We start from the raw sequence: 24859 nt of genomic DNA on the forward strand, positions 1-24859 counted from the left end.
GAGATCTTTGCTTCTGTATATTTGTTGGTGCTTGTAAATACGCAGGCTGTGAACATTTCCTATTCAAGATTAGATGAACAGGAAGCTGCTCCTCCAATTTGCCTGTTTGCTTGCTTGCTTGTTTTTTCAGTATTTTTCCCAAGTGGAAAATAACAGAAGATTAATTTAACAGTTTCATGCTTTGCATTACAGACAAGGTGATTTTCTCTTTCTTTTTCACATAACACCAATTATGTACAAGCTGCTAACTTATACAGGACATTTCTCAGATGTGAGTTAGGTCTAAAATCTTTACAATACATCATAATGTCATACATCTTACATATATACATTTACTATATTTTTTATTATTATTCCATTTAATCATGTCCAGTTCTTGGAGACTGTCTGGACTAGTCCCTGCAGTTTTCTTAGCAAGGTTTTTCAGACGTGGTTTGTCATTACCTGCTTCCTAGGGTTGAGAGAGAGTGACTGGCCCAAGGTCACCCAGCTGGCTTTGTGATTAAGGCAGGACTAGAACTCACAATCTCCTGGTCTCTAGCCTGGTGCCTTAACTACTACACCAAACTGGCTCTCACAACTATATGTGTAAAGACAATTAAAAATCTTCTCTCTGTTTCTCTTATGCTCAGTATCCTAAGGCTAGGTTCCAGTTGTTCATGAACTGTAATTCCCATTGCCTCTAACCATTGGCCATGATGACAAAGGCTAATACAGATCAGAATTCAGTAGTATCTGGAGAACCACACATTGCCCACCCATGTCTTAGGATCTGCTGTTGGCTTATGCTTTTGTTGGATTAAAATAATGGAAACAAATTAAAATACAGTATATTATATATGCAAACACTATTGCACAGTTTAGTGGGAGTAGAGTGACAGCAAATGGCTTGTACTTTATTTTCTGTATAACTTGTAAATTGGCATCTTATTAGTTTCTTCAGCACTGAGCATGTCAGACATGTCCCAATAAGAAATTATACAATTACTTATATTGAGTGCCATTATACCATGAGTCTGTCAGGTATTGGCGTTCTCATTCTCCTTGACTTCTGAATAAAATCCAACATCATCCTCAAGCTAGTTGCTTTTCTTCCTAGATTCGCCCACTATCAAAGATCTCCTTTATCTTACCTCAGTTTTGCTTATAACAGATGGCCAATCTATTTTTATAATTAATCTTAAATGCAAGGAGATGTAAATACCTTTCATGAGGCAGAAGAACCCAACACTGTATCATAATTGCATCATATAACCTCCAAAAGAAACCACCTTAAGAATGAATCAAGAAACTGAAACTAATGTAAGTATTTTGTCCCTTAGATTTCTCTCAGCTCAGACTTACACTGTCAGCCCTCCAAAGTAGACCAAACGTGGAAATCAAAGACACTCAAGCTAATACTTCTTATATCATAAAGTTATAGTAACTGAACCTTACAAGTCTGAATATGCTTCCCCCTCCTTCCCTTTATCTTCATGAGAACTAGGGAGGGTCATGTCTGAGATGCTTTCTCATATTACATTTCTGCTCCGGACTCAGATTTGTTGTATCTTCTCTTGCTTGCAGCTCTTCCTCCTGTTCCTCATTACACATACAGAGAAGAATTTAAAAAGCTGAAGAGCTGGCACAATATAGTAAAGAGCAATCTGAAAATGTGTTGCCCTATGCACTATACAGATCCAATTCAAAACACTAGACTGTCAAACTGTTGATCAAATCTAAGATTGGCAACAGGGGATATAATACTATCGCTGGAATTCACAGAAAAACATTTTCTCCTAGATACACCTTTCCATCATCATCATCATCATCATCATCATCATCAAGATTCAAAACGTTTTTACACAAACTGCTGAAGCCAGCATGTTTCTTTGTCCAGATCTCTCCTTCAGTAAACAGAAAATGTGGATGGGCTGAGAAACAAATACTGGTTGAAAAACTGAATAAATGCTGTTAATTAGCTGTGATTCTGAACAATGGTACAAGCAGAGTGAGCATCAGGGCTATGTGTCCCAGGTAAAACCTGAACAGACAAGAAAAGTGGGCATCACACATCACAGGACAAAATAACGTAATAGAGTTTTTTTAATGGAATGATGAAATATAGCTGTCTCATATGCTAAGTCATGTATCAGCCCAACCCTGGGCACTGAAGGCCACAAGCCTCACTGGCCCTGTGCCTGTTATCTAAGGCTGCTTCTAGACTGGCCAGCAAAAGCAATGGCAATGATTCATTATGGTAATTGCATGGGACATCCAGATTATCTCATCCTCCTGTAGACCCTGACCCTTTCTTTATAAATCTGTTTTCTGTCTTAACAAAGATCATCCATTTTGCTAGAATGACCTGCCTCAGAAATCTAATTCTCCAGAATTATGTGTATTCCAGAGTGCTGCATGCCTTGGTAGCTTCAGCTTGTCCACTGCCCTTATCCCACCTTCCTTCCAGCACCTGTTTGCATACATTTTGTTTTTTAAAAATTGCACCAGTATTAGATTTAAAAAAAACACCAAATTTGCCATGTTGGTATTACCTCTGTACCCTTCCTCTATTTATCTTTTCCACTTTCTCACCCAGAACAGAAGGAAATATTCTGTGTGTGTTAGAATTTTTTTTAAAAAAAACCTTGAACGCCTGTAGAGAACAGTGAAGAGGGGAACGAACAGAATTTGTGGAACAATAATTAATTTTGGATAATCTCCAAATGATTGTTCTCCCAGGACAATTTCTTTAACATAAATCTCCTTTAACTAACCCTAAGAATCTTGTTACCGTACTGTACTTAAAAACTTTGCTGCAAAAATAGCTTCTTTTACTGTTAAAAATAAACACAAGAATATTGAATCAACAGGAGGCCTTACAACGGTATGTATAACATTCTGAAAATTAAAAATTCCAGATTTTGTTAAATGGCTGCATATTTGCATTATATACACATGAGCTACTACAGCAGTGTTTTTCGACCTTGGCAACTTTAAGATGTGTGGACTTCAACTCCCAGAATTCCCTAGCCAGCCATGCTTCCTGGGGAATTCTGGGAGTTGAAGTCCACACATCTTAAAGTTGTCAAGGTCGAGAAACACTGTACTACAGCGATCATTAGCTTTAGAGGAGTAAACAACAAAGGTATAGGAAGAAAGGCTGGCATGAGTGAGACAAATATATCTGAATGCAGCCTATCATGGTCTGCCCAACCTTGTGACTGGAATGCAGTAGCTACTTTCACACAAAACTGTTGAGCCAATCTCCCATCATAAGACTGCAATCTTATAACTCTATTCAGATCTATTTGCCTATGACTTCAGTGGAGTTTACTGCCAGGTAACAAGGCTGCTGTTTTAACTGTTATAAAACAGCTAAAGAAGAGAAAATCAGGTAAGGCTCGCTCTCTCCAGATATTATCAACCACCTCCAAAAATCTAAACATATCACACCAGAGGAAAAACTTAGAATTAGAAACAGTTTGAAAGGGATCATTATGAGAATTAATTTCAGAGTAAAATATTCCATGGACGAGTATGTAAATCACCTTGCTGCTACAATGTGGGATGGAATAATATTGAGAATTCAACCTTTGTAACCACAGCCCTGCCTCTAATATTTTTAATTGATGTAATTCTGTTTTAAAAATGTATCCTATACACTAATTATAGTAACAGGCTAATGATAAAGTTAATACTGTGGGGAAAAAGTAGATTTAGAAGCTTTGATGAATAATACAGGTTGGCTTAATCTCAAATGTCAAAAGGAAATTGGCCATTTTAAATTAGTACCTCCTTTCAAACTTATGTATATCTGTTTATACTTGTTCCATATCTATCATGTTCAAATTGCCTGTGGCCACCCAGAAATTAACATAATTAATAACAGAACCCAAATTCAATTTCCATGGCCTTGATTACATTTACTCCCAAAAATGAAATGGAAGGAAACCCTGTCTACCCATCTCTCTAAACACAGAGATAGCAAGCAAGCAAAATGTCAGGATTATATCCCAAAAAAATGAATATAGAGACTTCTGTCCTGATTAACAAATCATCTGAGAGAGAGATGATGTCTGCCTTGCCAAGACAACGGCCCCCATTGTTCAGTTACCTCAAGGCAGCAACTCTGGTGTAAGTACCTAGGTCTCTGACAAGGAGCCAATATAAATCAACCTTCACCTGATAGCACTTCTGAACCAAGTTAAGATTGAGGTCAGGACTGTGGACAGAAGCTCTGGATCCTTTGCCTCTCAGCCATTTAGCTAGCCATAAAATAATTCTTGGAACATATGTAAAAGGGCCATAGTAAGGAATTCATTCCCCACATCTATGCCTCAAGCAAAACGTTCAATCAGAATATGACACATTGTTAGAGATTTATAACCGTTAAGAACGGCAGCAGCACATAATAGAGCATGGTCCTCACATTTTACCAACGAAACCTCCCTGCTTGTCCCATGGATTTTTTAATGCAGCTTTTTCTTCTGCCCCCTTTTCTCTTTCTCTCTTCCTTGCTTTTTTCACCTTTACAAAAAAATACAGTAATGAGACCATTAAGACTATTTCTGAATCCAATCTGACTGCTTGACAACCAATGTATTAATGAAGGCATAAAAATAACCTGAAACCAACTTTTTCACTTCCACGTAAAACTATCTGCTTTATCATCTAATAAATGTCTGTGTGTGGGGAGCGGGGGACTCTTAACACTTAGATATTCTACATTTTTTTCTTTTTTTGAATTAAACATATTAAATATAAAATATGGTTTTATATTAAATATAAAAACCAAATTTTAAAAGGAAAATAATATATAAAAATAAGAATAAAACATTTTTATTGAACCAAACTTTATTTTGCTACTAGCTGACTCACTCTGCTTCTCTGGACTTAAATCATTCCTCTCCAAAAACTTGTTAAAGAAGGATACCAAGGTAAATTAAATTCTGTCTCTAAGTTTAGCTGTGGCCAGCATATAAATATTTTAACTTTTATGAGCACCATTTGGAGGAATGTGTTACAAAGAAAGAAATGAAAAGCAGCTATAAACCATTAGCTTGAAAAATCATTAAAAAAGAGAGTGCAATATTGTAGCTTGCATCCACATCTTACATTCTTGATCAGTCCACAACTGATTAAACTTTAACCCTTTTGAAAGCATTTCACTGCAGCCCAGTGAACTCAATAGTCATTCTCGTTGCCTGTCACACATTGATTGGCCAAAAGAAAAATATTAGCCTTTATAGCTTGCATGTTCCTTTAAGCACTGCACTAAGAAATTATGGCTGAACACATGGCCATCTTTTATATAGGTGTTTATATGCCTTATGTAATATCAGTGCTGTTAATATAGGCATGAATGAAATATCATGAAACAAACTCTTTCATTCTGTCTCCATGGTTCATGGGAAAGGCTGTTTCTGAGGCCAATTTGCACTTTCAGTCCCATGAAAATTCACTGTAAGTTTTGATTTTATTTAAATGTGTGTGTTTGTATCATCAAATATTATCATTGCTAAAAACAATTCCAAAGCAGGTTTTGTTAATCATATGTGTCCCAAGGACAGATGAAAGGCGACTGGTCTATCCTACTGCAAGGCCAAATTCTAAGAGCCATTGCTACTATGGCCATGCCCTTTATATTCTGATGTATCTGATACAACACATCCAAGGAACAGAAGGAACAAAAATAGGAATAAACCAATGACAGGATTTTATGCTGCATAGGAATTGCTCATTGGCAGTGGCCTGGGAACTGCAGTGCAGCTCTCTATTTCTTTGCAATAAATGGTGTTTATGGCAAGAGATATTGAGTAAAACATACCCAACTAATTTAAGTGGTTAAGCAATACCGTATGCCAGAGAAAGGTGTGGGAGATCAGCCAACCTTGAATAGAAATGTAATTTCTTCATTTCCAGACCAGAGTATCCACTGACATCCCCTTTCCAATTGAGTGTCCTCCATACGTGTTACAGCACATGGCCATTCGAGATGGGAATGACAGGAGTTATATTGGAGTCCAATACATCTGGAGGGTATTGCATTGCTGGGAAATGAATTATACAGGAAATAAAAGCAAGATTTATCTACTGAGCCACTGGAAAAATATGTTTCATATGCTAGTTCAACAGATATGATTCCACAAACATATTCAAATTCTTCCTGACTTCTCTGAGGTACTTGTGGCTATATCCTTCATAGTTCTCATATTCAGAGGTTTCCTCTAAGCAGAAAAGAAGAGAAAGAAGAGAAAATCTATTGGTAGATCATGGGAAAGTTTATTTTACACTGGCCAATAATTCCAAATATTTTAATGAGAGCAATAACAAAAATATATTCCACTCTACACAGCCCTTCCAGGACTTACTGTTACATTGAAAAAAAACTTAGAAGTATCAAGAAATGAGTTTTTCTATTCAAGCTTTGTAGATTCAAATTGTTTCCAGTACTCAGAAATTCCCTGTCTTGAATTCTTCATCTCTACATGTCTCTTGCACCAGATATGACTGGGGACCTTTGAATCTACTAAAAAGCAAATTAAATTTTACAAACCTGAAGTTTGTCTACTTGGTTCTGCATTAACAAAAAGTGACAGTTTGTACTATCAGTCATTTCAATCTAGAAATTTGTTTGTACTTCAAAAGTTGTTTGAAGTACAAAGGGCTAAATTTATTTAATCTGTGAAAACTTCTTAAAAAGTCATCTTGGAATGGTAAGATTCCAGGAGGGACAGGTACTTAACTTCCACTTCTAAGCTACTCATCTCCCTTCTGGGATTTTAAATATTTGCTCCAAGTACCCTACAATGGCAAGTTAAATTAGACATCAGTATTTGTCTTATGGTCAACACTTTAGACTGTCTATAATTTGAAATTGCTGAATGGCAACCGATTCACAATCTGTCCTGTTTGGGTTATCTGAATACAAACAGCTCCACAAATTATTATTTTTTTCAGGGCACCTAAGCTACTTCTGATTTGTGCATTTTACTGAGTATAAAACACAGTATAAAATTAACCTGGCACATTGCTCCATTAATGTTTTAAAAAAAAACACCCACACCCAACCCCAAGTTTTTCAACATTTGTCTATAATGCTGGCATAACTTTTCCATTTAATTTCCACACTGATCCAAGAATCAGTAGAAAACTTTTATTGTTGGTGCAGCAAGTCCTGTGATGCATGCCGGCCAGCAGTAATTAATGCTACCTGCCAAAAATAACCCCCATACAATCATAGTCTGTCTCACTTGAGCAGAAAACTGCCACTGTTGACTAGTCCTTCATTATGAACTTTATTGTTTGTTTCATTGATTTATATCACTTTCCTCTTTTGAGCACAAGGCAGCATCCATAGTGATACCTCCTCCAATTTTTCCATGAATTATGTTGGCCTAAGAGAGAATGACTGGTCTGAAATCAACCAGCGAACTTCCATGGCTGAGAGTGGACTTGAACCTGGATCTCCCTAACCTAAGGTTTTAACCACTATGCCACACTGGCTCCAACACAAATTTGAATGAGTGAAATAAGCTTCTCTATTTATATGGTATAGAGTGGTGTCCATTATACTGGAGGTGGCTCTCTAGGACTTTGATAGATGTCTATTACACCTCTAGCAACCTGATCCTGAGAATTCAGGAACTAAGCCTAGGACAATGTTCAGGCAATCATGTGCTACTCTGAGTTATGATTCTTATCCAAGGGATTATCCTGAAATAATAAATATTAGTGGGCTGTTCTTCATTGCAGATGTATACCATTGTCACTGTGTCAAAAGCTTAAGCCCTGCTTGGCACCAATCAACTGTCTTGTCACTGTATATCACTACATTGTGTTCAGTCTTCCAACTGCAGAAGAACCAACGAGATAATCCATGATGCCCACTGAGGTTAAAAATGTCAAGTCTCATTGTATGGCACGGTACAAGATGGGTTCTCCCAGCTTCAGTATTCTACTCACAGTATGAGAGTAACAGCAGCTTTTATTGCCCTCTAGATCTATGTGAATCCAGATCTGCTCTGGAAAGCCAGGGGTCTTCTACTGCAGATTTAGCACTGGGTTGGGGGCTTTAAGGAAGAAAGGGGGGAAATTCCATTGTGCAAGCAGAAGCCTATTTGTGCAATTGGATTTCATCCTTCCCAAATGAAAAAAAAAAGTGTTATACCGTATTTCAATCAATAAATTGTGACACATTTTTATTTTCTCTCAAGGTCTTCTTAATTCTCATTTCTACAGCGAAGTTTTAATATAATCAACATTCTGATAAGTATATTTAAGAATGTTAATTATTACGCTGTTTTCCTATTAATTTTTTTAAAGGTAATTTCATTTGTATTTACTACTCATTGAGATATTGTAGGAGGGCAGCCGTGTTAATCTAGGGCAGCAAAAATCAGGAGGAATCTGGTAGTATTTTTTCCAGCTAACACATTTTTGTGAACAAACGTTTCTGTCCTTTAATAAAATTTGTTAGTCAGAAAAGGTGCTATCAGACTCCTGTTTTTTGCTATTTCTTTGAAAAATGTTACAACTTTCTCCCACCTAAAATAAAAGGGTCATTTCACTGTAATCCTCTTGATATGTATGGTACAAGAATATGTATATAAAGCTGAAATGTTTGGCTTCAAATGTTTTATGGACATAGCAACTGAAGACCTAAGACCAATGTGTCCATCAAATGTCATCCCATGTTCTATGCAAAAAAACTGAGCAGATGGCTTTTCTGTGGTAGTGGATCTTAGCAGGAAGCCCTGTCCCAGTACTGCCTTCTTGTAATATAAACATGTCCTTCTTAAAATGATGCTCTAGAAAAATAACTTAGCAGACAGAGAATACTCTCCTAACTGGAAAACTAGTTAGGATAGGGCATTTGGACTGAAGTTTTGCTTATGATAAGACTGTTGTGTTATATCAACAACCCAATGCAATAGAGTTAGAGAGAAGAATATTGTGTGGATATTTTTAGAGGAGGAAAAAATAAGAGTAGTTGATTCGTAGCCTTAAGATACTTTTTTTTTGTCTTTTTCAGGTAGAAGTACAGTTTACAGGCATTGTAGAACTTCTCTTAGGATGTAAGTTGCCAATCATTTCAGAAGCTAGGTATCCTCCCAGCTATAATCTATAAACTTGTCTCCAAAATACATCATTATATATACACACACTGCCCTATTCTTTCCACAATCAGAGATCGGTCCATCCAATCCAAATTATTCATATACTTGAAATTCAGTGTTTCGGGTTAACTGCTTCTTAACTGTGGAGAATAAGGAAGATGACCCTGATGGAAATATGCAGAAGCTGTTGCCTAGGCAAAAGGGGATGAAGCATTTTTTAAGTCCAGAACAGCCAGATAACATTAGGACAGACACCGCCCTTATTTGCTGAACTATGAGACAGAGGAGAAGATACAGCACAATCAGACCTGAAAGTTTCTGTTATTATAGCCAGTCTCAGTAACAGTAAATTTAACTTTCCTATGGAGTTGATTTCATGGTCTGGTTTACATAGCAGGACTGACATTAACAGCTGTCCCTGGCTCCTGTTTAGTAGCCCCATGGACTTGAATGGAACTAACTCCCCAAGTAAATTCAATGACTCTAAAATTGACATCCACGGGACTTTCTTCGAAGTATTCAGCTCTTACCATCTCTATGCATAGGTTTTAATGATGAATTTGCCTATAATGGGATAATGTTGTAGTTCCATTACCTATCCTTCCCTCCAAGCTTCTCAACGTACAATTCTTGGGTGGCTTGATTATTCGTCATAAATAATCCATACAGTATAGTCTTCTTAGGAGAAGAATGGCACAGCTGTTTGTTTTTTAATATAAATTCAGAGGGACTTTAAGAGACTAGTTAAACACAACCTCTAATCTGCTTTAGGAATAGCAATCATAGGCAAAATGCAGAACTAGAATGTTTCCAATTATACCTGATACATTTAACTGAAATTTCCCCTTAGAATACCCTGCTATGAATCCTTATGCTGTCAAATCAACATGTGCCTTGCAGGCAGGCACATTTTCCTAAGCAGCCCTTTAACTCTTCACATGCTGGTTGGGCTGAAGTGTCACACTGAAAACTAGAGGAGATATGGCATTAGAATAAAAGGCTTCACAGTACTGGCATTGCTTTGTGACTTGAGATAAATTAATCAGATCTAATTTAAAAGTGTTTAAAACATGGTTATCACTGCCTATTAGAGGCAACAGAATAAAATCTATCCTTTCTATTATAAAAAGCATTGTTAAATACTTTTTATTGTTATTTATTTTTATTGGGCAAAGCTGACTTGTTTAAAGCTATCAAGGTCCATTAGAACAGTCTTAATTGTGATTATTGTGAAGTAGGATCACGAGGCTAGAGAAATGCATGCAGGTGGAAGTCTGGCTAAACTCCTCAGGGATTCCTCTGAAACATCTCCAGAAAGAAAACAGCAAGTTTTATTCTGGAATCAATCCAGTGGTTTCCATTTGGTTTGCTCCAGAATAAGCAAGTCTGAGCTCATTAGCATGTAATCCATAAAAAGGTCAAGCTTAATTCCTGTAGAAGTCCAGTATATTGTTCTTCAATGCAGCGGTAAGATAATTTTAAACTCTGGATTTAACCATTTGAAGTGGGCGTTCCCACCTTCCTCCTCTCTGCTCTTTAGACAGTGGTGTGTATGATTTCACTCGGAAATGTGATAAATGCCTCTACTGCCTTAGCTCCTGGAATCTGGCTCCAAGTCCCTACCTTGAAGGCACCCCTAATCTGGTTTATTCAGAAGAAAGTCTCCACGAAGGGTGTTTTGTTTTAGTGAACTTGCTCAGGATAAGGCTGCATAACCTATGCAAGTCATTTCAAGGACACAGAGACACAGTCAATACTTTTCTCTGGATTGTGCCACCAGCACCACCATGCCATCTCAAATTAATGCCCAAAATAGACTTCTCAGACTTGGTAGATAGATCTGACTGCAGTTTCCAAGTCAAATGGTGGCTGTGAATGCCGGATGCAATCATCCACCTTATGGATTACTATTTAAATATAAATTAATGTTTAAAATAATGCATAATAAATTAATGGATTGATCAGTGAATATTAGTATGTATTCAAATCAAGTTAAATTGGTTGTGGGTTCTAAGGAAGGTTGCTTTTAAGCCAGAGAGCTGAAAATTTATTCCATTTTTTTTTCCAAGACAGCTGCAATTAAATCTCTGGGCACAGTCTCCTCTTTGTTAGAAACCACAGCTGGGGGGGCATCTTTTGATGGTCTTCTGATACCTACATGGGAAGTAAACGTGGGACAAAAGAAGCAGGCTTTTTCTGTAGCTTCAAAGAAGGACTTGAAATGTAAACTTAAAAACAAGACTAACTTAAATGGCTCCTTTGCACAGCCTCCCCCAAACAGTAGACAAAATTTCATCGTTTACAAAAATTTATTAATACAAACTTTACACACTTTAAAATAACAGTTCTCAAAGTCCCAGCGATTGGGAGACGGTGAGTGCTTATAACGATATTTTTTGTTCTTGCCGCAGTGCTTTTGTGATACTCAAGTTGCTACACAGAAAAAGAGAAGAAAAAATAGATATATAGATAAAGATATAAATATTTCCAAAAGACTGACATCTAACCTCAGTGATCACTGGATTTCCAAAGGGGATCCACTGGATTTAAGGCTCTTGGCGGTAGCTATTCTACAAACAGACGATCACTGGCCGGGTGGAAAAACGTTGCCCCGGCGGACTGGCTGCAACTAACTAGCCCACTGACTGGCGGGGCGAAGCTGACGGCTACGAGCGCGTCGCAAGCAGAACCCGAGGGTTGCCGTCTCCGCACCGAGCGTGTGACGCGCGCGCGCACACGGCACAGACACACGGACACACATTAAAAAAAAGACCACGCGCGGCAGGAAAAGTTCTGCCCGTTGTTATCATCAGAGAAGCAGCTCGCGAGGAATTCAACCCAACAGTTAAAGGGGAGCGGGGGGGAGAAAAAAGGGGGAAAAAAGGCAAGCGGATGTCTTGCAGCATTGTAGGGCCACTAAATAGCCATCTGTGATCTCGTGGCGATTTTAAAAGGCGAAGGGAAGGCACGGAAAGTTGCATCCTATAGCACATGGCCTGAAGGGAGGGCGAAACTCCGGGGAGGTTGCGCTCAGCCCCCGCTCCGTCCTCCGATCTAAGGCCCGCGGGCTGCAGCCGGCCCCCGTCGAGCCCCAAGGAAAGCCGCCCACCCCGCCTGGCTGCAGTACCGTGCTCGGGGCCCTGGCTGGGGAGGGGGCAATTCCCTGTTGTGACCGGGAGGGGCTTGCAAAGCCGAGGCTACGCCGAGCTTTAAAGCCTGGCCTGTTTCTCCAAGCCCCGTGGCACCTGCTCCAGTCCCTTCCCACCGGGTGCCCCAGGAGCGTTGATCGCGTTCGTTGCAGGGGTCCCGGCGCTGTCTTTCGGATCAGGGTGCCAAGCTCCCGAACTTTCAGCCCAGTTTCGACGGAGGGACCCCGCCGACGGAGGCGGACAGCTAGCGATTCCTACGGGACGGGCTATCTGGGTAGAAGCAAGCGGAGGGGTCAGTTCAGACTAAGGTTCCACTCACTGGTCTTTCAAGATCACCTTTGGAAGGAGAATGTTTTAAAAAATTACATGCACTTTAAGAGAACGTGTTGTGGTTACTCGTTTATGCCTTATAACTAGAAGCAAAACAGGTGAAGCGGTTACACTTTGTAAACAAGGAAGGCGATCTCTCGGACGCGATGGAGGAGCCCGAACGTATTAAGCTGTTTGAAATCACAGCTGAGGAACTCCGTTGTAAGTGGCTGGAGATACAGCCAGACTTATTAAGTGTGCGGTGCGGGGCGGGGAGGGGGGCATATCTTGCAACTAGCGTCCTCCTTACCACTCCTGTTTCGGAAAAAAAATCCGCAAGCTTTAAACCCATCTTTCAATCAAAGAAAAAAAAGGGATGAGGACATCACAAGATTCATATCCGGTTCTTAATTTCTATCCGTTCTGACGGCCCTAAGCCACAATTCAATCAATCCAAAGCAATCTTACAGAAGTGGTTTAACACCAATACACCAAGGTGAATACCCAACTTAAAGGGAATAATTTGAAGAATTCTTTTAAATCGGAAATCTTTCCCTTTGAAATGAATAGGAAATTCTCCTGGGAAAGTATGAAGGTTTTCCAGAGGGAAGGCCATGTTAATCTGTCATTTGAAACCAGCAAAGGTCTTGCGACACCTTAAATACTAACGAATGCCGTCGTTGGTGCTGAAGGTGCCGCAAACTTCTTGTTTATGCTGAAGATCGCGCTGTTATTTAAAAAGCCAAGCGCCCTTGATTTAAGTGGAAACAAAACGATTGGTTTTACTGCTTGTTTTCCTAGTCGTTTGGATGACTTCGGTTCATTCATACCTGTGAGTGGCGTTGTGCGCAGGCCCGCCATAGGTCTAGATAGGCGAATGAAGAGGGGGTTAGCCTGGTTCCAATAGAGTTTGAGAGAGCAGCTTTAAGCTTTTTGATCGCAGCGGACCTTTATCGGATTAAATCCAAATTCTGTCAACTGAATCGGGGGATAAATTTAGCTGTTCATGCCCTGGAGTGGGGGGAGAGAATAAGTACCTTCCAGGTCCATTTGAATAGCCTCCATTCCGCCCCCACCCTTCGCCCATCTCCCCATCACAGTTCCAAATCCCCGTCCATACAGAAAGATGATTGATACGTATCAGAAACTGAAGCGCAGATGGACACTACACATTCTAATATGACAAAAGTTGATTGTATGAAATAAATTTTACTAAGCGGTTAAAGCCATGATGTAGAAAAATACATTTTAAACCTCCAAACTCAATAAATCAACAAGGAACCAAAAGAATTAAAATATATATATTTAAAAGAACCTTCTTCGTAATAGTGCGTATTTAGTAGTATAGATATATAGTCGCTACAACAGGGAAGGGGGCCTGAAACGGTCTTACAGTTAGAGCTCGCGTCATAACAAAACTCAAAAATGCCTGTGGCGTTCACAATATAATTTGTTCGTTGTTGTTTTCAAGCCAAAACAAACTGAAATGACCCGGATGGAAAACACAACATTGCGAGAGAGGCCAAGAGGGAAGAGATGCGTAAAATCTACGGGGAACACCGAAGGCGGAAAACGTGGCTCCCCCCGGCCAGGCCCGGAGCGGGCGATTCCAAAGAGAAAAGGCCGGCCAATAGAACAAGATGCGGGGGCGCCTGGGCAGCACTGGAGAGGTGCACGGGATCCTTTGTAGCGCGCGGTGGCCCTCGATCTCTGGGGCGGGGCTCGAACCGGCGTGGGAGATACCACGTCAGATCGCAGGTGCGAATTTTGGGGTGCCCTCTCGGATTATTTCGTGCGTCACTAGAAAACGAGTCTAGCAAGGCGGACAGTCTCGTCTGGATTCCATCTCCCTGATGAACTGGTTTTCTAGTGGCAGAGCTTTTCTTTCTGCCCCTCCCAGCCCTACCTGAAGTGGTACCGTCCACTCTACCGCCCCATTGCGCGGCAGTGAGGGAACCAATTTGGGGGAGGGGGGGTTGTGTTTAACTCGGAGTCTGGATTGCGTCAACCCAAACTCAGAAGAACTGAGGAAGAGGTACTTATTCCGTCCCTTAAGGGAAGCTTTCTGACTTCGATCGCTGTTTCTAGAAAAGAAAATAGAATGGGTGTGTGCAGACACACTTACAAACCAACCCGTGCTGTACGGTTCGGGGGAAGGGCTTCCCCCACCCTATACTTCCCCGGAAATGCGCGCGGGGGCATTTTCTCTTACTGACTGAACGGGAGCAGCTGCAGTACTGTACTGAGTCCTAAATCTTTAAGCACACCGGAATGTCTAGTTCGCCTATAGTTTCGAAGGAGCGGGAGGATCTACTGAGTGGGAGGGTCAAAGAAAGACTAGAGGGCAGCAGGCGGGTTCGTGCTGCACATTGCGCAGCCCTGAGTAAGCCCACTCTTCGTGCGGGGGGGGGGAGAACGGTGGGGGCAGACCGATTCGTAGGAAGAGGTCAGGGAAGGAGAGCGACGCCTTCTCTAGCCTGAGATGGGGAGACGGCGGCAGGGGGAGGGGGGAACGGCGGAGGTCCTTTTTAAAGGAGCCTGGGAAGAGACTTACCGGGGCCAGAGATGCTCTCTGCTCAAGAGCATCATAATCCCCTTGGAATAGGGTGTTTTTGTCAGTGTACAATAGCAAATGGAGAATAGTTACTCCTTCAACCCTGTCATGAATAAAAATACTTTCCTTTATTTTCCATTACAAAAATAGGAATCATTCAAATGAATGATTGTCTCCCTCTTTCTCTCTCTCTCTCCTATTTTATATAAAAAACATAAAACAGCTTAGAGGAATGCCCTCATTCTCTTGTGCAATGCTAACCACTAAAGGACCATTAGTCCAGTCTATTCACTGATCCAGACTTTCACCCAAATCACTACCTTCAAATAGGAAGGTAGATGGCTGGGGATGATAGGAATTGTAATCCAGCACATCTAAAGGGGATCTGGTTGGGGAAAGCTCTATCACTGATGCTTTCTCATCCTAATATTTATGCTTTTATTGATTATTTTATATCTATTTATTTAAGGGTTGGTCCACAAAGTAGATCTGTGCGTTTCTCTAGTGCTTACTCTTAATTTAATATTTTTGTACAAAAGAAAAACAATATTATTATCAAAATAGTCATTTAATGGCTTTACTTCATACATAAATACATGTTTGGATAACATAGGAGAGTGGTGATTGATCAGTCAGTTTGGAAATGACTTTGGGGGAGGGGGGGTCCTCTCTCAGACATTTTTCCCCAGGGGGCTCTTGTATACACAGGAGTGGTTGGGAGCTCATTGCTACAAATAAGCTACTCGCCGTCCTTTGTTTTTAACTCTTTGTTTATACCTTTTACCCAGGACTGCTGCCAAGTATTTCTTGACAGCCATTTGTTTTCGGTAGCGGCTGTAGCTGTCTGTGAATATGCCATCCGAGTGCCTTTTTGAAAGTGGCTCCGAGTCGTCCTCCAGGCTGCTGGTCCCGCTGCAAGGCAAAGGAAACAGAGCAGAACATGGTTGGTGCAACATTGGGGTTTTCAGGCACACCACCAGGAGCAGAAGCTAAGTCTCTGGGGGGTGGGGGAAGGAAGGAGAAAAATGCATGGCTGGCAGGCAGGCCGGATGGGAACATCTCAGTTTCACTGGGAATGGGAGTTACTAAGATCCCAACAGCTGGATTTTTCACACGTGTGCCAATTGTTCACCAGTGTTTCTCAACCTTGGCAACTTTAAGATGTGTGGATGTCAACTCCCAGAATTCCCCAGCCAGCTGGCTGGGGAATTCTGGGAGTTGACATCCACACATCTTAAAGTTGCCAAGGTTGAGAAATACTGGTTTAAACGGGTCCTTGAACTCTTTGCTTCCTTTATTAACAAGATCCTTTTAACCTTTGATTAGTCTGATTTCTTTGCATTTTAGGTGGCAATGCTGTGGATCATCACTCCCCCTCCTTAATTCCAGACCAAGTGCCCCAACCTCCTCCCAGAATGTTTGCCTGCCTCGATCTCTCCCATTTTCTTTTTCCTTTTTAATAAACCATGGGTTTTTCCAATCATTATTTGTCTTATCTTCTTCACTCAAACATATCCAAAAGAATTTGGCCTGGGTGGAATTTGTAGGGTTGTTTTTGTTCTTCTTTATGTGGTTGGTTGATTGGTTAACAGCTAAAACAACATGTAGACCATGGGTGGGAACAGAGAGGAATCAGTGGTAGGCTCTTCCTTGAAGGGGAAACAAAGGCTTTCTCTAAACATGCTGCAGAAGTTGAAGACTGATCATAATGCAAGCCGACAGTCAGGAGACCAGCTCATCATGTTCTGCATTATTCATGAAGAAATTGTGTAATCCACCCCACCACCACCACCCTGCTTTATTAAAATGTTGCCTTCTGCTGATAGGTACAGTCACGCATGCATGTGATATTTGATTTCATCATCATTTGATTTCATTATGATATTTGATTTCAAATCACCAAGACTGGGAGGTACTATTCCCAAGTCTTTCTCTTGTCCTGTCCTTTTAATTCTCGCACCACAAAATCCTTGATAGAGCTGTACCTGGATCAATGGAAATAGGATATTTTTTTCCTCTAAGAGACCTTTAGCATTGATTCATCCTGGATTAGGTTGGGGCAGCAGGAGCAGCATCCAAAAAGGACTGAAGTGTACAGTAACTGAGGCTTTTATCAGCTGAGCTTTTCATGCAGTCAGGCTGAAGGGGTGATACCAACAGTATCACATTAAACAGCATTTAAGAATAATAGTGGCACAATTCAGAGTTGTAAATCAGAGAAACCCACTTCTCTAGGGGGTTCAGCCCAACTGATTTTAAAGACCTCTCCAGAATACACAGACAATAGATTGCACACTAACAATAGTTAGATTGGAACCCCAAGCATAACAATACAGGGTTGTGGGGAGTTTTTAAGGATTATCATTCTGAATTTTGCACCCAGACTTTGGCTGTGTTTGTAGAGAAGAAGAACAAGGAGGTTACTACCAATGAAGCAATATTATACACGGGATCTGGGTTTTGCATCCAGATCAGAACTCCTATCAGATTTATCCAGAAAGAAGTCCCACTGTGACCAAATGAGGGTAATTTACTTCCATGAAAACAAATTTAGGATCACAACCCTACAGTCCCAAGTCTTGCATATTGTACAATAGCCACCACGATGAATCAAGCTATTGGATCACAGGCCAGCTAAGAGGCTGGCAACTCAATCTGAAATTCATTTATATGAATGAAGGGATGTGAGTAGTGCATACTCACTCTGTACTCTGATGCAAAAGGAATTCCATTCATTTTCTTGCACCAAAGGCATGGGACTACAGGAAATTCAAGCACATACCCAGTGGACAGGAAGTCCCTATTGCTTAAAGTGCACATCTTGAGGAGGGAGAGATCTACTACTGAGCATCTAGTAGTATTTTAAGGCTGTTTAATACATTTGGCTGCCCCAAGGTGGGGGTATAATTAAGTCTTGTTTATTTAAAAGCAGATTGCTTTGCTTTCTAACGCAAGCACAAATAAACAAGAATCTGCGGACAAGAGAAGACATCTTACCCCACCCTCTTGGCCATCAGAGAATGCAGATACTTCCTTGCAGATAACTGGCCCAGCACTTTTCTATAGGCTTTATTAAATATCCCATCGGCATGCCTGAAAGGGAAAAGGGGAAAAAGCACAGATTAAAGTAAAATAGGCAACAAGCAGTGCTGATTGTCCCATTCCCATGGACATCCCCCCTGGGAAAGACCGAGCAGCAGGGAAAGCCCCGGGTGGGCGCCGGCATCAGCCTGGCTGCTACTTCTACTTGGTATCCCCCGGGGAGATCGGGCGGGCCACACCTATCTTGGCAACAGCGTCTAGCTGTCAGGACCAGCTGCCTCTCCCCCGCACCCAGCCCGCAGTCTTGTCTACTTCAAAGGATGGACAAGTAAGCTGATGGCTGCCGACTCCCGTTCCTCACTTTTCCAGGGTGGGGGAGGAAAGGTAAGTCTGATTCTGTCTGCTTTACTGTATTGCCCCCCCCCCCCGCCTTCATCTGTGGGCTGCCTCTGGTTAACTTGGCTCTCTTGTCCCCCTCCTCCGAGACAAAGCTGGGAAGCGCAGGGGAAATCCACCCACCACACCCACAGATATGTATTCGGATGCAAGTGCCACCACCAGTCCTGGAGAATTGCGCCCAGGCTCTCTGGCTTACAGCCTCTTTCAGAATGTGTGAATGCAATATCAAATCACCTTTTTTCCGGCGGGTAATACAAAGTGTACACGTCGTCCAGCATGGAGGAAGGGTCGGCTATACTGAGGGGTTCGCTGTCAAAGGCATAGTCCGAAAGAGTGTTGCCCTCTTCATCATACATTTCATCTTGCAGCCTACTGAAGGAGAACAGACGCACAAGCGCCGCCTTAATTTGGGGCTGCAGGGAGGGGTAGTTTGGGAAGGGGACCGGTCGGAGCAGGCGAGCGCCCACCCGCCTCCTCTGCCTGGTCAAGAGGGGTGTTTCTCGGAGAAAGAGAGAAGGGCACCACGATCCCTGTTACCCACCTGCTGGCTGCTCCAGAAGCCCCGTTTCCTGTTCCGGCAACCTCCAGATGTGTGGAATGACAGTTCCCTGTGCAAGCTGGGAATTTGCATGCGGTAGTCCTGCCAGTTCTGGGAGGGGTGCCCCAGCTTTTGAGAAGAAGGCCCCGGGGTAGGAAGGCTGCTTCAACTCTGCCTAACCCTGAGCAAGCCTCTCTCCCTAGGCCAGCACCTTGGATCACCTCTTCCCCTTTCAGTCTGGCAAGAGGCCCGTTTTGCAAAGGGACAAAGGCGGGTCTGAGAGACCAACGCGCTTTCGGGGGTAGGGACAGGTTTTCCCTCAAGTCCAAAGCCGCCTGGCTCGTCTCCCCACCCAGATACCCGCTGACACGCGCTGCCTTCGCTTGACTTGCGGGTGTATTTCACAATCCCCCAGGACAATGGAAGTCCGGAAAGGAGGAAGCTGGGCCTCGGGCACCAGTCCTGGAACTAGGAGGGCAACGGAGGCAGGTGGCTCCAGCCGGCTGGCCTGTAACACCAAAGCCAGCCGCGGAACAAAGAAAGGCAGACAACGTGGCTGCTCCTGGCGGACTCGCACCTTCTGAGAAGCAAGGCTGCTCCCTTCTGTCCATCAGCCTCCTGTGGCAAAGCTCCCTCGGGCGCCTCTGCGCGTTTCTTGGCGAGGCGGAGTTGACAGACGCAGTCCCCCAGCACCGAAATCATTGGCTGGGGGGCACAAGTGAACGGCCGCCTGCTTCGTTACCAGTGTCAAAGAGCTTGCTTCCCTGCTGTATTCACCCCCTTTAGTGCATCCACACACGGACCCAGGACCCTTTCCTCCTTCCCCGCTTCCCCTTCTTGCAGCCTCCCCGCCCCCCTGCCTCCGGTTCCCTCCGCCGTTTCCCTGTTTTTAGGTCACTGTGCGTCTCCGGCAGTTATTTTCGTCGGCGGAGTCCTGGCAGGAGCGACCAATAATAGATGCTCCTCAAGTGTTTCGCGGCTGCTAATACAGGCGTTTGAAGGCTGCCGGCGCCCTCTGAGCCAAGAAGTCCTCGGCCCCCGTTCCAGCCACGTGGGGGAAGGAATGTCTCTCACCCGGTTCAGGCCGCTGCTTTCCACCGCCCCACTCCATCCCATACAGGTGGGGTTCGGGGAGAGAGAAGGACAAGCGCGGATAGCCGTCCCCGAGAGCGGGGTGGGTGCGGACGAAGCTGGTTCGTTTCAGGACAACCCCGGAGTCTGAGCAGGAGCGCAGTTTGCGCCGTTCGGCCGCTCTTTCTGCGATTGCCAAGAATGTGCCTCATTCCCCCTTTCCCGAGGGAGGGAAAGCCTGTTTTTGTCCTCAGGATTGGTGGAGGAAAAAAACCCAACCCCCCTTCTTTCCCCGCGCATACGCGCCTCCCAATTTGTCTGGACTAGAATCCGGCAACGTCTTGTTGAAGCTTTCCTAAAGGGCTTTGCAGTGCCCAGTGCTGGGAGGGGCCAGAGCGCGGGGGCTCCTTTTTCTCAAGAGGCAACGCTTAGGACGGCTTTCCTCGACAAAAGCTGCTTTAGCAGATGTTCCAAAATGTTCCTAGTCTACCTAGGTCCGCATTCTCTCCCTTGCCAAGCCTTAACTTTATGCATTTGGGCTTTACTGGCCATTAAAGATAGACTTCCCTGAACAAGGAGGCATTATTCAGCCATGGTGGCTAATAGCGATTTCTTTTTATTTTGTGCAGGAAATCTATAAATCTTATTAAATCTCCCCCAAACTCTCATTTGATTTTTTTTTTCAGCCCCGTACTGCCTTGGTCCTCCCCTATCCTTGAAAGTCACCAAACCTTTGTGATTAGGAGGTGCAGGGGGAATACCAGGTCAGCCATCTTTTATACCCCACTGTGGGTGTACGAAAAAAGCTTGTGGCACCTAACGACAGCCAGATTTCTGCACCAACCCCTTCTTTGCGTCTTTGGGGCCAGTCCAGCAAACCAGCCGGAGTTTTGAAATTAATGGTATTAAATCTTCATAGTAATAAGTGGGGGGTTTTCTTATTCGACAGATGTTGTGAATTTATGTTAAATGAATCATTTATTTGTTTGTTTGGAATTTATTGCTAAACGGATGCATTTAAAATTTGGGAATGAGAAAGTGGCTTGAAGGAAATAGTTGAAAAACAGTCCTAGAAGGTTTTATTGTAGCAGAACCATGTCCTACTAAGGCATTTAGAAATGTAATCTTTTGATGTAGACCTATTGGCTTTTTTCTAGGAATTCCAGAAACAAATTATATGATAAAAAAAAATAACTTACATGTATGGAGGGAAGGGGGAGTCTAACAGTCTTCCTACATTTCCTTACAATGACAGGAAATTAGGTCAGAAATTAACTGTCCCCTGAACTGAAAATCATTGAGGATCAGATGGTTCCATTCTGAGAATCTGTATTAGCCAGTCTTTCAAATCTTACAAGAAAGTCAGCGGATAGAAATCATTAGCCAACCAATGCCACCATTTGGAAAAGATTTAGCCCTACACCATATACTGCTTGACTTCAGTCTGGACCACTTCAGTTAATCTGAATCTCATAGACTTAAAAATGGTGGCTGCTACAAAAGTAAAGACACCAATGAGCCCATCTCAGCTCCTGGTGAATGCATTCGTGCAATTTTATTGCCAGTTACAGAAATTGCTTACCACTGCCTTCTTCCAAGACACTTTTCAACTTCCTAGTCTAACCTACATCCCTGGGATGTCCTGGTGGTCTCCCATCCAATTACTAACCAGGATCAACCCTGTTTAGTTTCCAGATTAGCCAATTTACAGACACCTACTGAAATGAATAGGCATTTATCAGGTAAATCAGATGGTTGGGCAATTCTCTGATAACCTATCATGTACAGAAGGAATAATTTGCATTGTGTATTAGATATGATTTCATACCTTGGTTCATACTATCAGCGATGTAGTAGATGCTGCAGTGTTTTAACTGCAGCCAAATACCTTCCCCTAGTAACTTGTTTAATGCCTGCCAGACAAAATAATAGGCTATGGGCAGCCAAATTCCAGATTAGAAGTGAATGGAGTTCTACTGTATACATGTATAATTATGTCCTGAATCTACATAAATATTTACATAGTTTCGTTGTAAGGCTGCAAGCTAACACACTGATCTAAGAGTAATCTTTATTAAACATTTTAGGCTAATTTCTGGAAATTATGTACATACCCATATTTAGAAATAAATTCTGATGGTATCACTGGCACTTACTTCTGAATAAGCATGTCATCATTAATGCCTAGCATTCATAATAATGTCTATCTTTTTTTATCCATATTGGAGAAAAGGTGTAAGAACTGTAGATAACATTTACAAAGGCATTTCATCTACCGTTATCCTAAACACACTCCTAGAAAGTACCATTCCAGGATTATTTAGGATGCTAACCAGAAAAGGGGAAACTACTGACTTCGTGTTTCAGTCAGAGATTCCCACGAGACTGTGGGAGGAAAGCCTAGCCCAGTAGGTCTCCTCCCCTTCCCCACTCAAAATTATTGCTCTGGAGGAAGAACAGAGGAAGAATAAATCTTGCCAATTTGGGAGAAGATGTAAGAGATCGAGTTTCCACTGAGCAATTAATTAAGCAACGCGCACGCACACACATACATGCATATGCACTCAAGCACGCACGCGCGCTTTCTTGTTCCCTCTCTCACACACGCACATGCACATTCACACACCCCAATCATAATACTGTAACCCCGCACGTTTTCTTGGCCAGTCCGTTCTCCCCCGCTACTAAGGACGGCGGCCTGCCTTAAATCTAAGCCCCAGTGGACCGCACGAGGCAGGGCAGGCAAGTGACAGAACCCGGCGTCTGCCCCTCTGCGATCGTAATTCCTCCAGCCTACCCCCCCAAGATCCGCGGCAGTCGCCCTCCCCCTTCGCCAGATGTGGCGAAGTTGCCTTGGACGGAGCCCTAACCTGGACGGCTCCGAGCGAGGCGGTCGAGCCGCAAGAGAGGAGACGAGCAAGGAGTGCCGGACGGCGACGGCCAAGGCTGGACTCTGGGTTGGGGGCGCGGGGGGACAACAAGGCACTTACCTCAGCGCGGGGTACTGAAGTCCAGCAGCAGCGGCGGCAGCAGCAGGTGAGCAATAGACGCTGCAGTGCATAATCAGCCCGTAAACCAGCAGGGCGAGAAGCGCTTTGCTGCACATCGCCAGTCTGGGAGGAAGGAAGGAAGGAAGGAAGGAAGGAAGGAAGGAAGGAAGGAAGGAAGGAAGGAAGGAAGGAAGGAAGGAAGGAGAGCGGCTGTCACAGTTGGGCTCTTCTGGGGTCCCTGGTCCCTTTCCGCGGGTTCGCCCACTACGGAAGAGACTCCGTCACCATGGCCCATCAGAAACAGGGGAAGCCGCCTTTGGGACCGCGCCTCCCCCGTCCCCTTTTCCCTCCCCTCTTCCTTCCCCTCCCTCCCTGATTTACGAGCCATTCATCTCACTTAGCTGTCCCCAACCTGGTGCCCTCCAGAGCTGTTGAACTACAACTCCCCTACTGCCCGGCCGGCAGGATGAAAGTTGTAGTCCAGCGCACCTGATCTAGTGTGCCTTACCATTCAACTCGAGAGAGTGAGAACGAGACTGAGTTGGATCCAAAGGCTTTCTTCCGAAGTTTCGGCGGCGATAGTTAATCCTCTTGAAGCATCGCTGCCTCTCTCTACTTCTCAGTCTTCCGTCCTCTGATGGGCAAAAGGGAAACCGCAGAAAGGGAGGGGGCGTGGGATAGACAGCAGAGCGACTGGTTATCTGCCTAACTTAAGCGGGGGGGGGGGGGATCCGCTCAAATTACCAAAAGAAAAAAGTTTGAATGCTGAAAGTGGAATCTTCCGGGGAGCGTGGAGACACAGGGAACGGGGGAAATAGAGGAAGAGCGGGGTCTTTAGGTGGAAAAAGCCGCAACGGATCAGGGCAGCTGAAGGTAGGAGCTGGCTGCGTTCTGCCGAGGCTTCAGAGCTTCTCTCTTCCCGGAGCTGCTTCTGGCGTTCGCGTCGACGTTTTTTTCTCCGCTCTTCTTTCCGCGTCTTCCAAGTTGAGAAGCCTTCCACTGTTTGCCGCTGACATCCACCCGCCTTCTCAGCTGTCAGATCTTTTGCACACTTGGTTTTCTGATCGACAGCTCTCGGTTGCAAACAGGAGCCTCTCTCTCTCCTTTGTTGTCTTGCAGGGTGTCTAGCTTGTTTTCTTTCGCTGTTGATGTGGCATTCGGATTTTTATTTGCCAATGACTTTTCATTTTTGTTGTTGCAGTCACGTAATAATCGGAATCAGAAAAGACGTCACCACTCCAATTCCTCAAGGAATAGAACGACTCCAAGTCCATGCGATCAGGAGTCATAAGCTTCTCATAAGCACTCCCTTTAAGTTACACTTCCCCACCCCCACCCCATCCATAGCTCTTTCAAACTAAAGTTCCAATGGAATGTCTTTCTCAAATTTAACTTTTTTCTCGAATTTCATTACACTGAATTATACTTTAAAAAAAAAAGCTCCCTTACTCCTACACTTCTTACTGAAAGCCAGGCGGGGTGCGGGGGGAGGGTAGAATTCCATGGAACTTACTTCCAAATAAAATCCCAAAACCATGTCCTTCCAAGCAATTGACCTTCTTTCTTTTTAAACTGAAGATCTGCTGTCGCAGTTCCTAGATACTGGATCCTTGATTACAGAATCAAAAAATCTTGGAAACCTTTAACTGGTTCAGTTAAATACTTTAAAGATGGTTGTTGCCCTTGTTCCTGCTGTAATCATTATT

General features: G+C 43.2%; 1 protein-coding gene across 1 annotated transcript; it reads right to left on the reverse strand.

Annotated features, from left to right (window-relative positions):
* Nucleotides 1-12969: 12969 nt before the first annotated feature.
* ADCYAP1 (adenylate cyclase activating polypeptide 1) lies at nt 12970-24292 on the reverse strand. Its single transcript, XM_063299151.1, has 5 exons — nt 23662-24292; nt 23154-23276; nt 18789-18926; nt 18111-18206; nt 12970-16025 (listed from the first exon to the last, which is right to left on the reverse strand). The coding sequence occupies exons 2-5, from the start codon at nt 23267-23269 to the stop codon at nt 15842-15844; spliced, it is 534 nt and encodes a 177-aa protein (XP_063155221.1). The 5' UTR covers nt 23270-23276; nt 23662-24292; the 3' UTR covers nt 12970-15841.
* Between the last annotated feature and the right edge of the window lie 567 nt (nt 24293-24859).

The sequence above is a fragment of the Candoia aspera genome, chromosome 3 (genome assembly GCF_035149785.1).
Source record: "Candoia aspera isolate rCanAsp1 chromosome 3, rCanAsp1.hap2, whole genome shotgun sequence".
Lineage (NCBI taxonomy): Eukaryota > Metazoa > Chordata > Lepidosauria > Squamata > Boidae > Candoia > Candoia aspera.

Excerpts from the sequence above, each read along its gene's own strand:
- ADCYAP1 (XM_063299151.1), bottom strand. The coding sequence starts at position 23,269 with ATGTGCAGCAAAGCGCTTCTCGCCCTGCTGGTTTACGGGCTGATTATG. Across the intron at positions 18,927-23,153 it reads CTTCAGTACCCCGCGCTGAG|TAGGCTGCAAGATGAAATGT; the intron begins GTAAGTGCCTTG and ends GTTCTCCTTCAG. Across the intron at positions 18,207-18,788 it reads TATTACCCGCCGGAAAAAAG|GCATGCCGATGGGATATTTA; the intron begins GTGATTTGATAT and ends TTTCCCTTTCAG.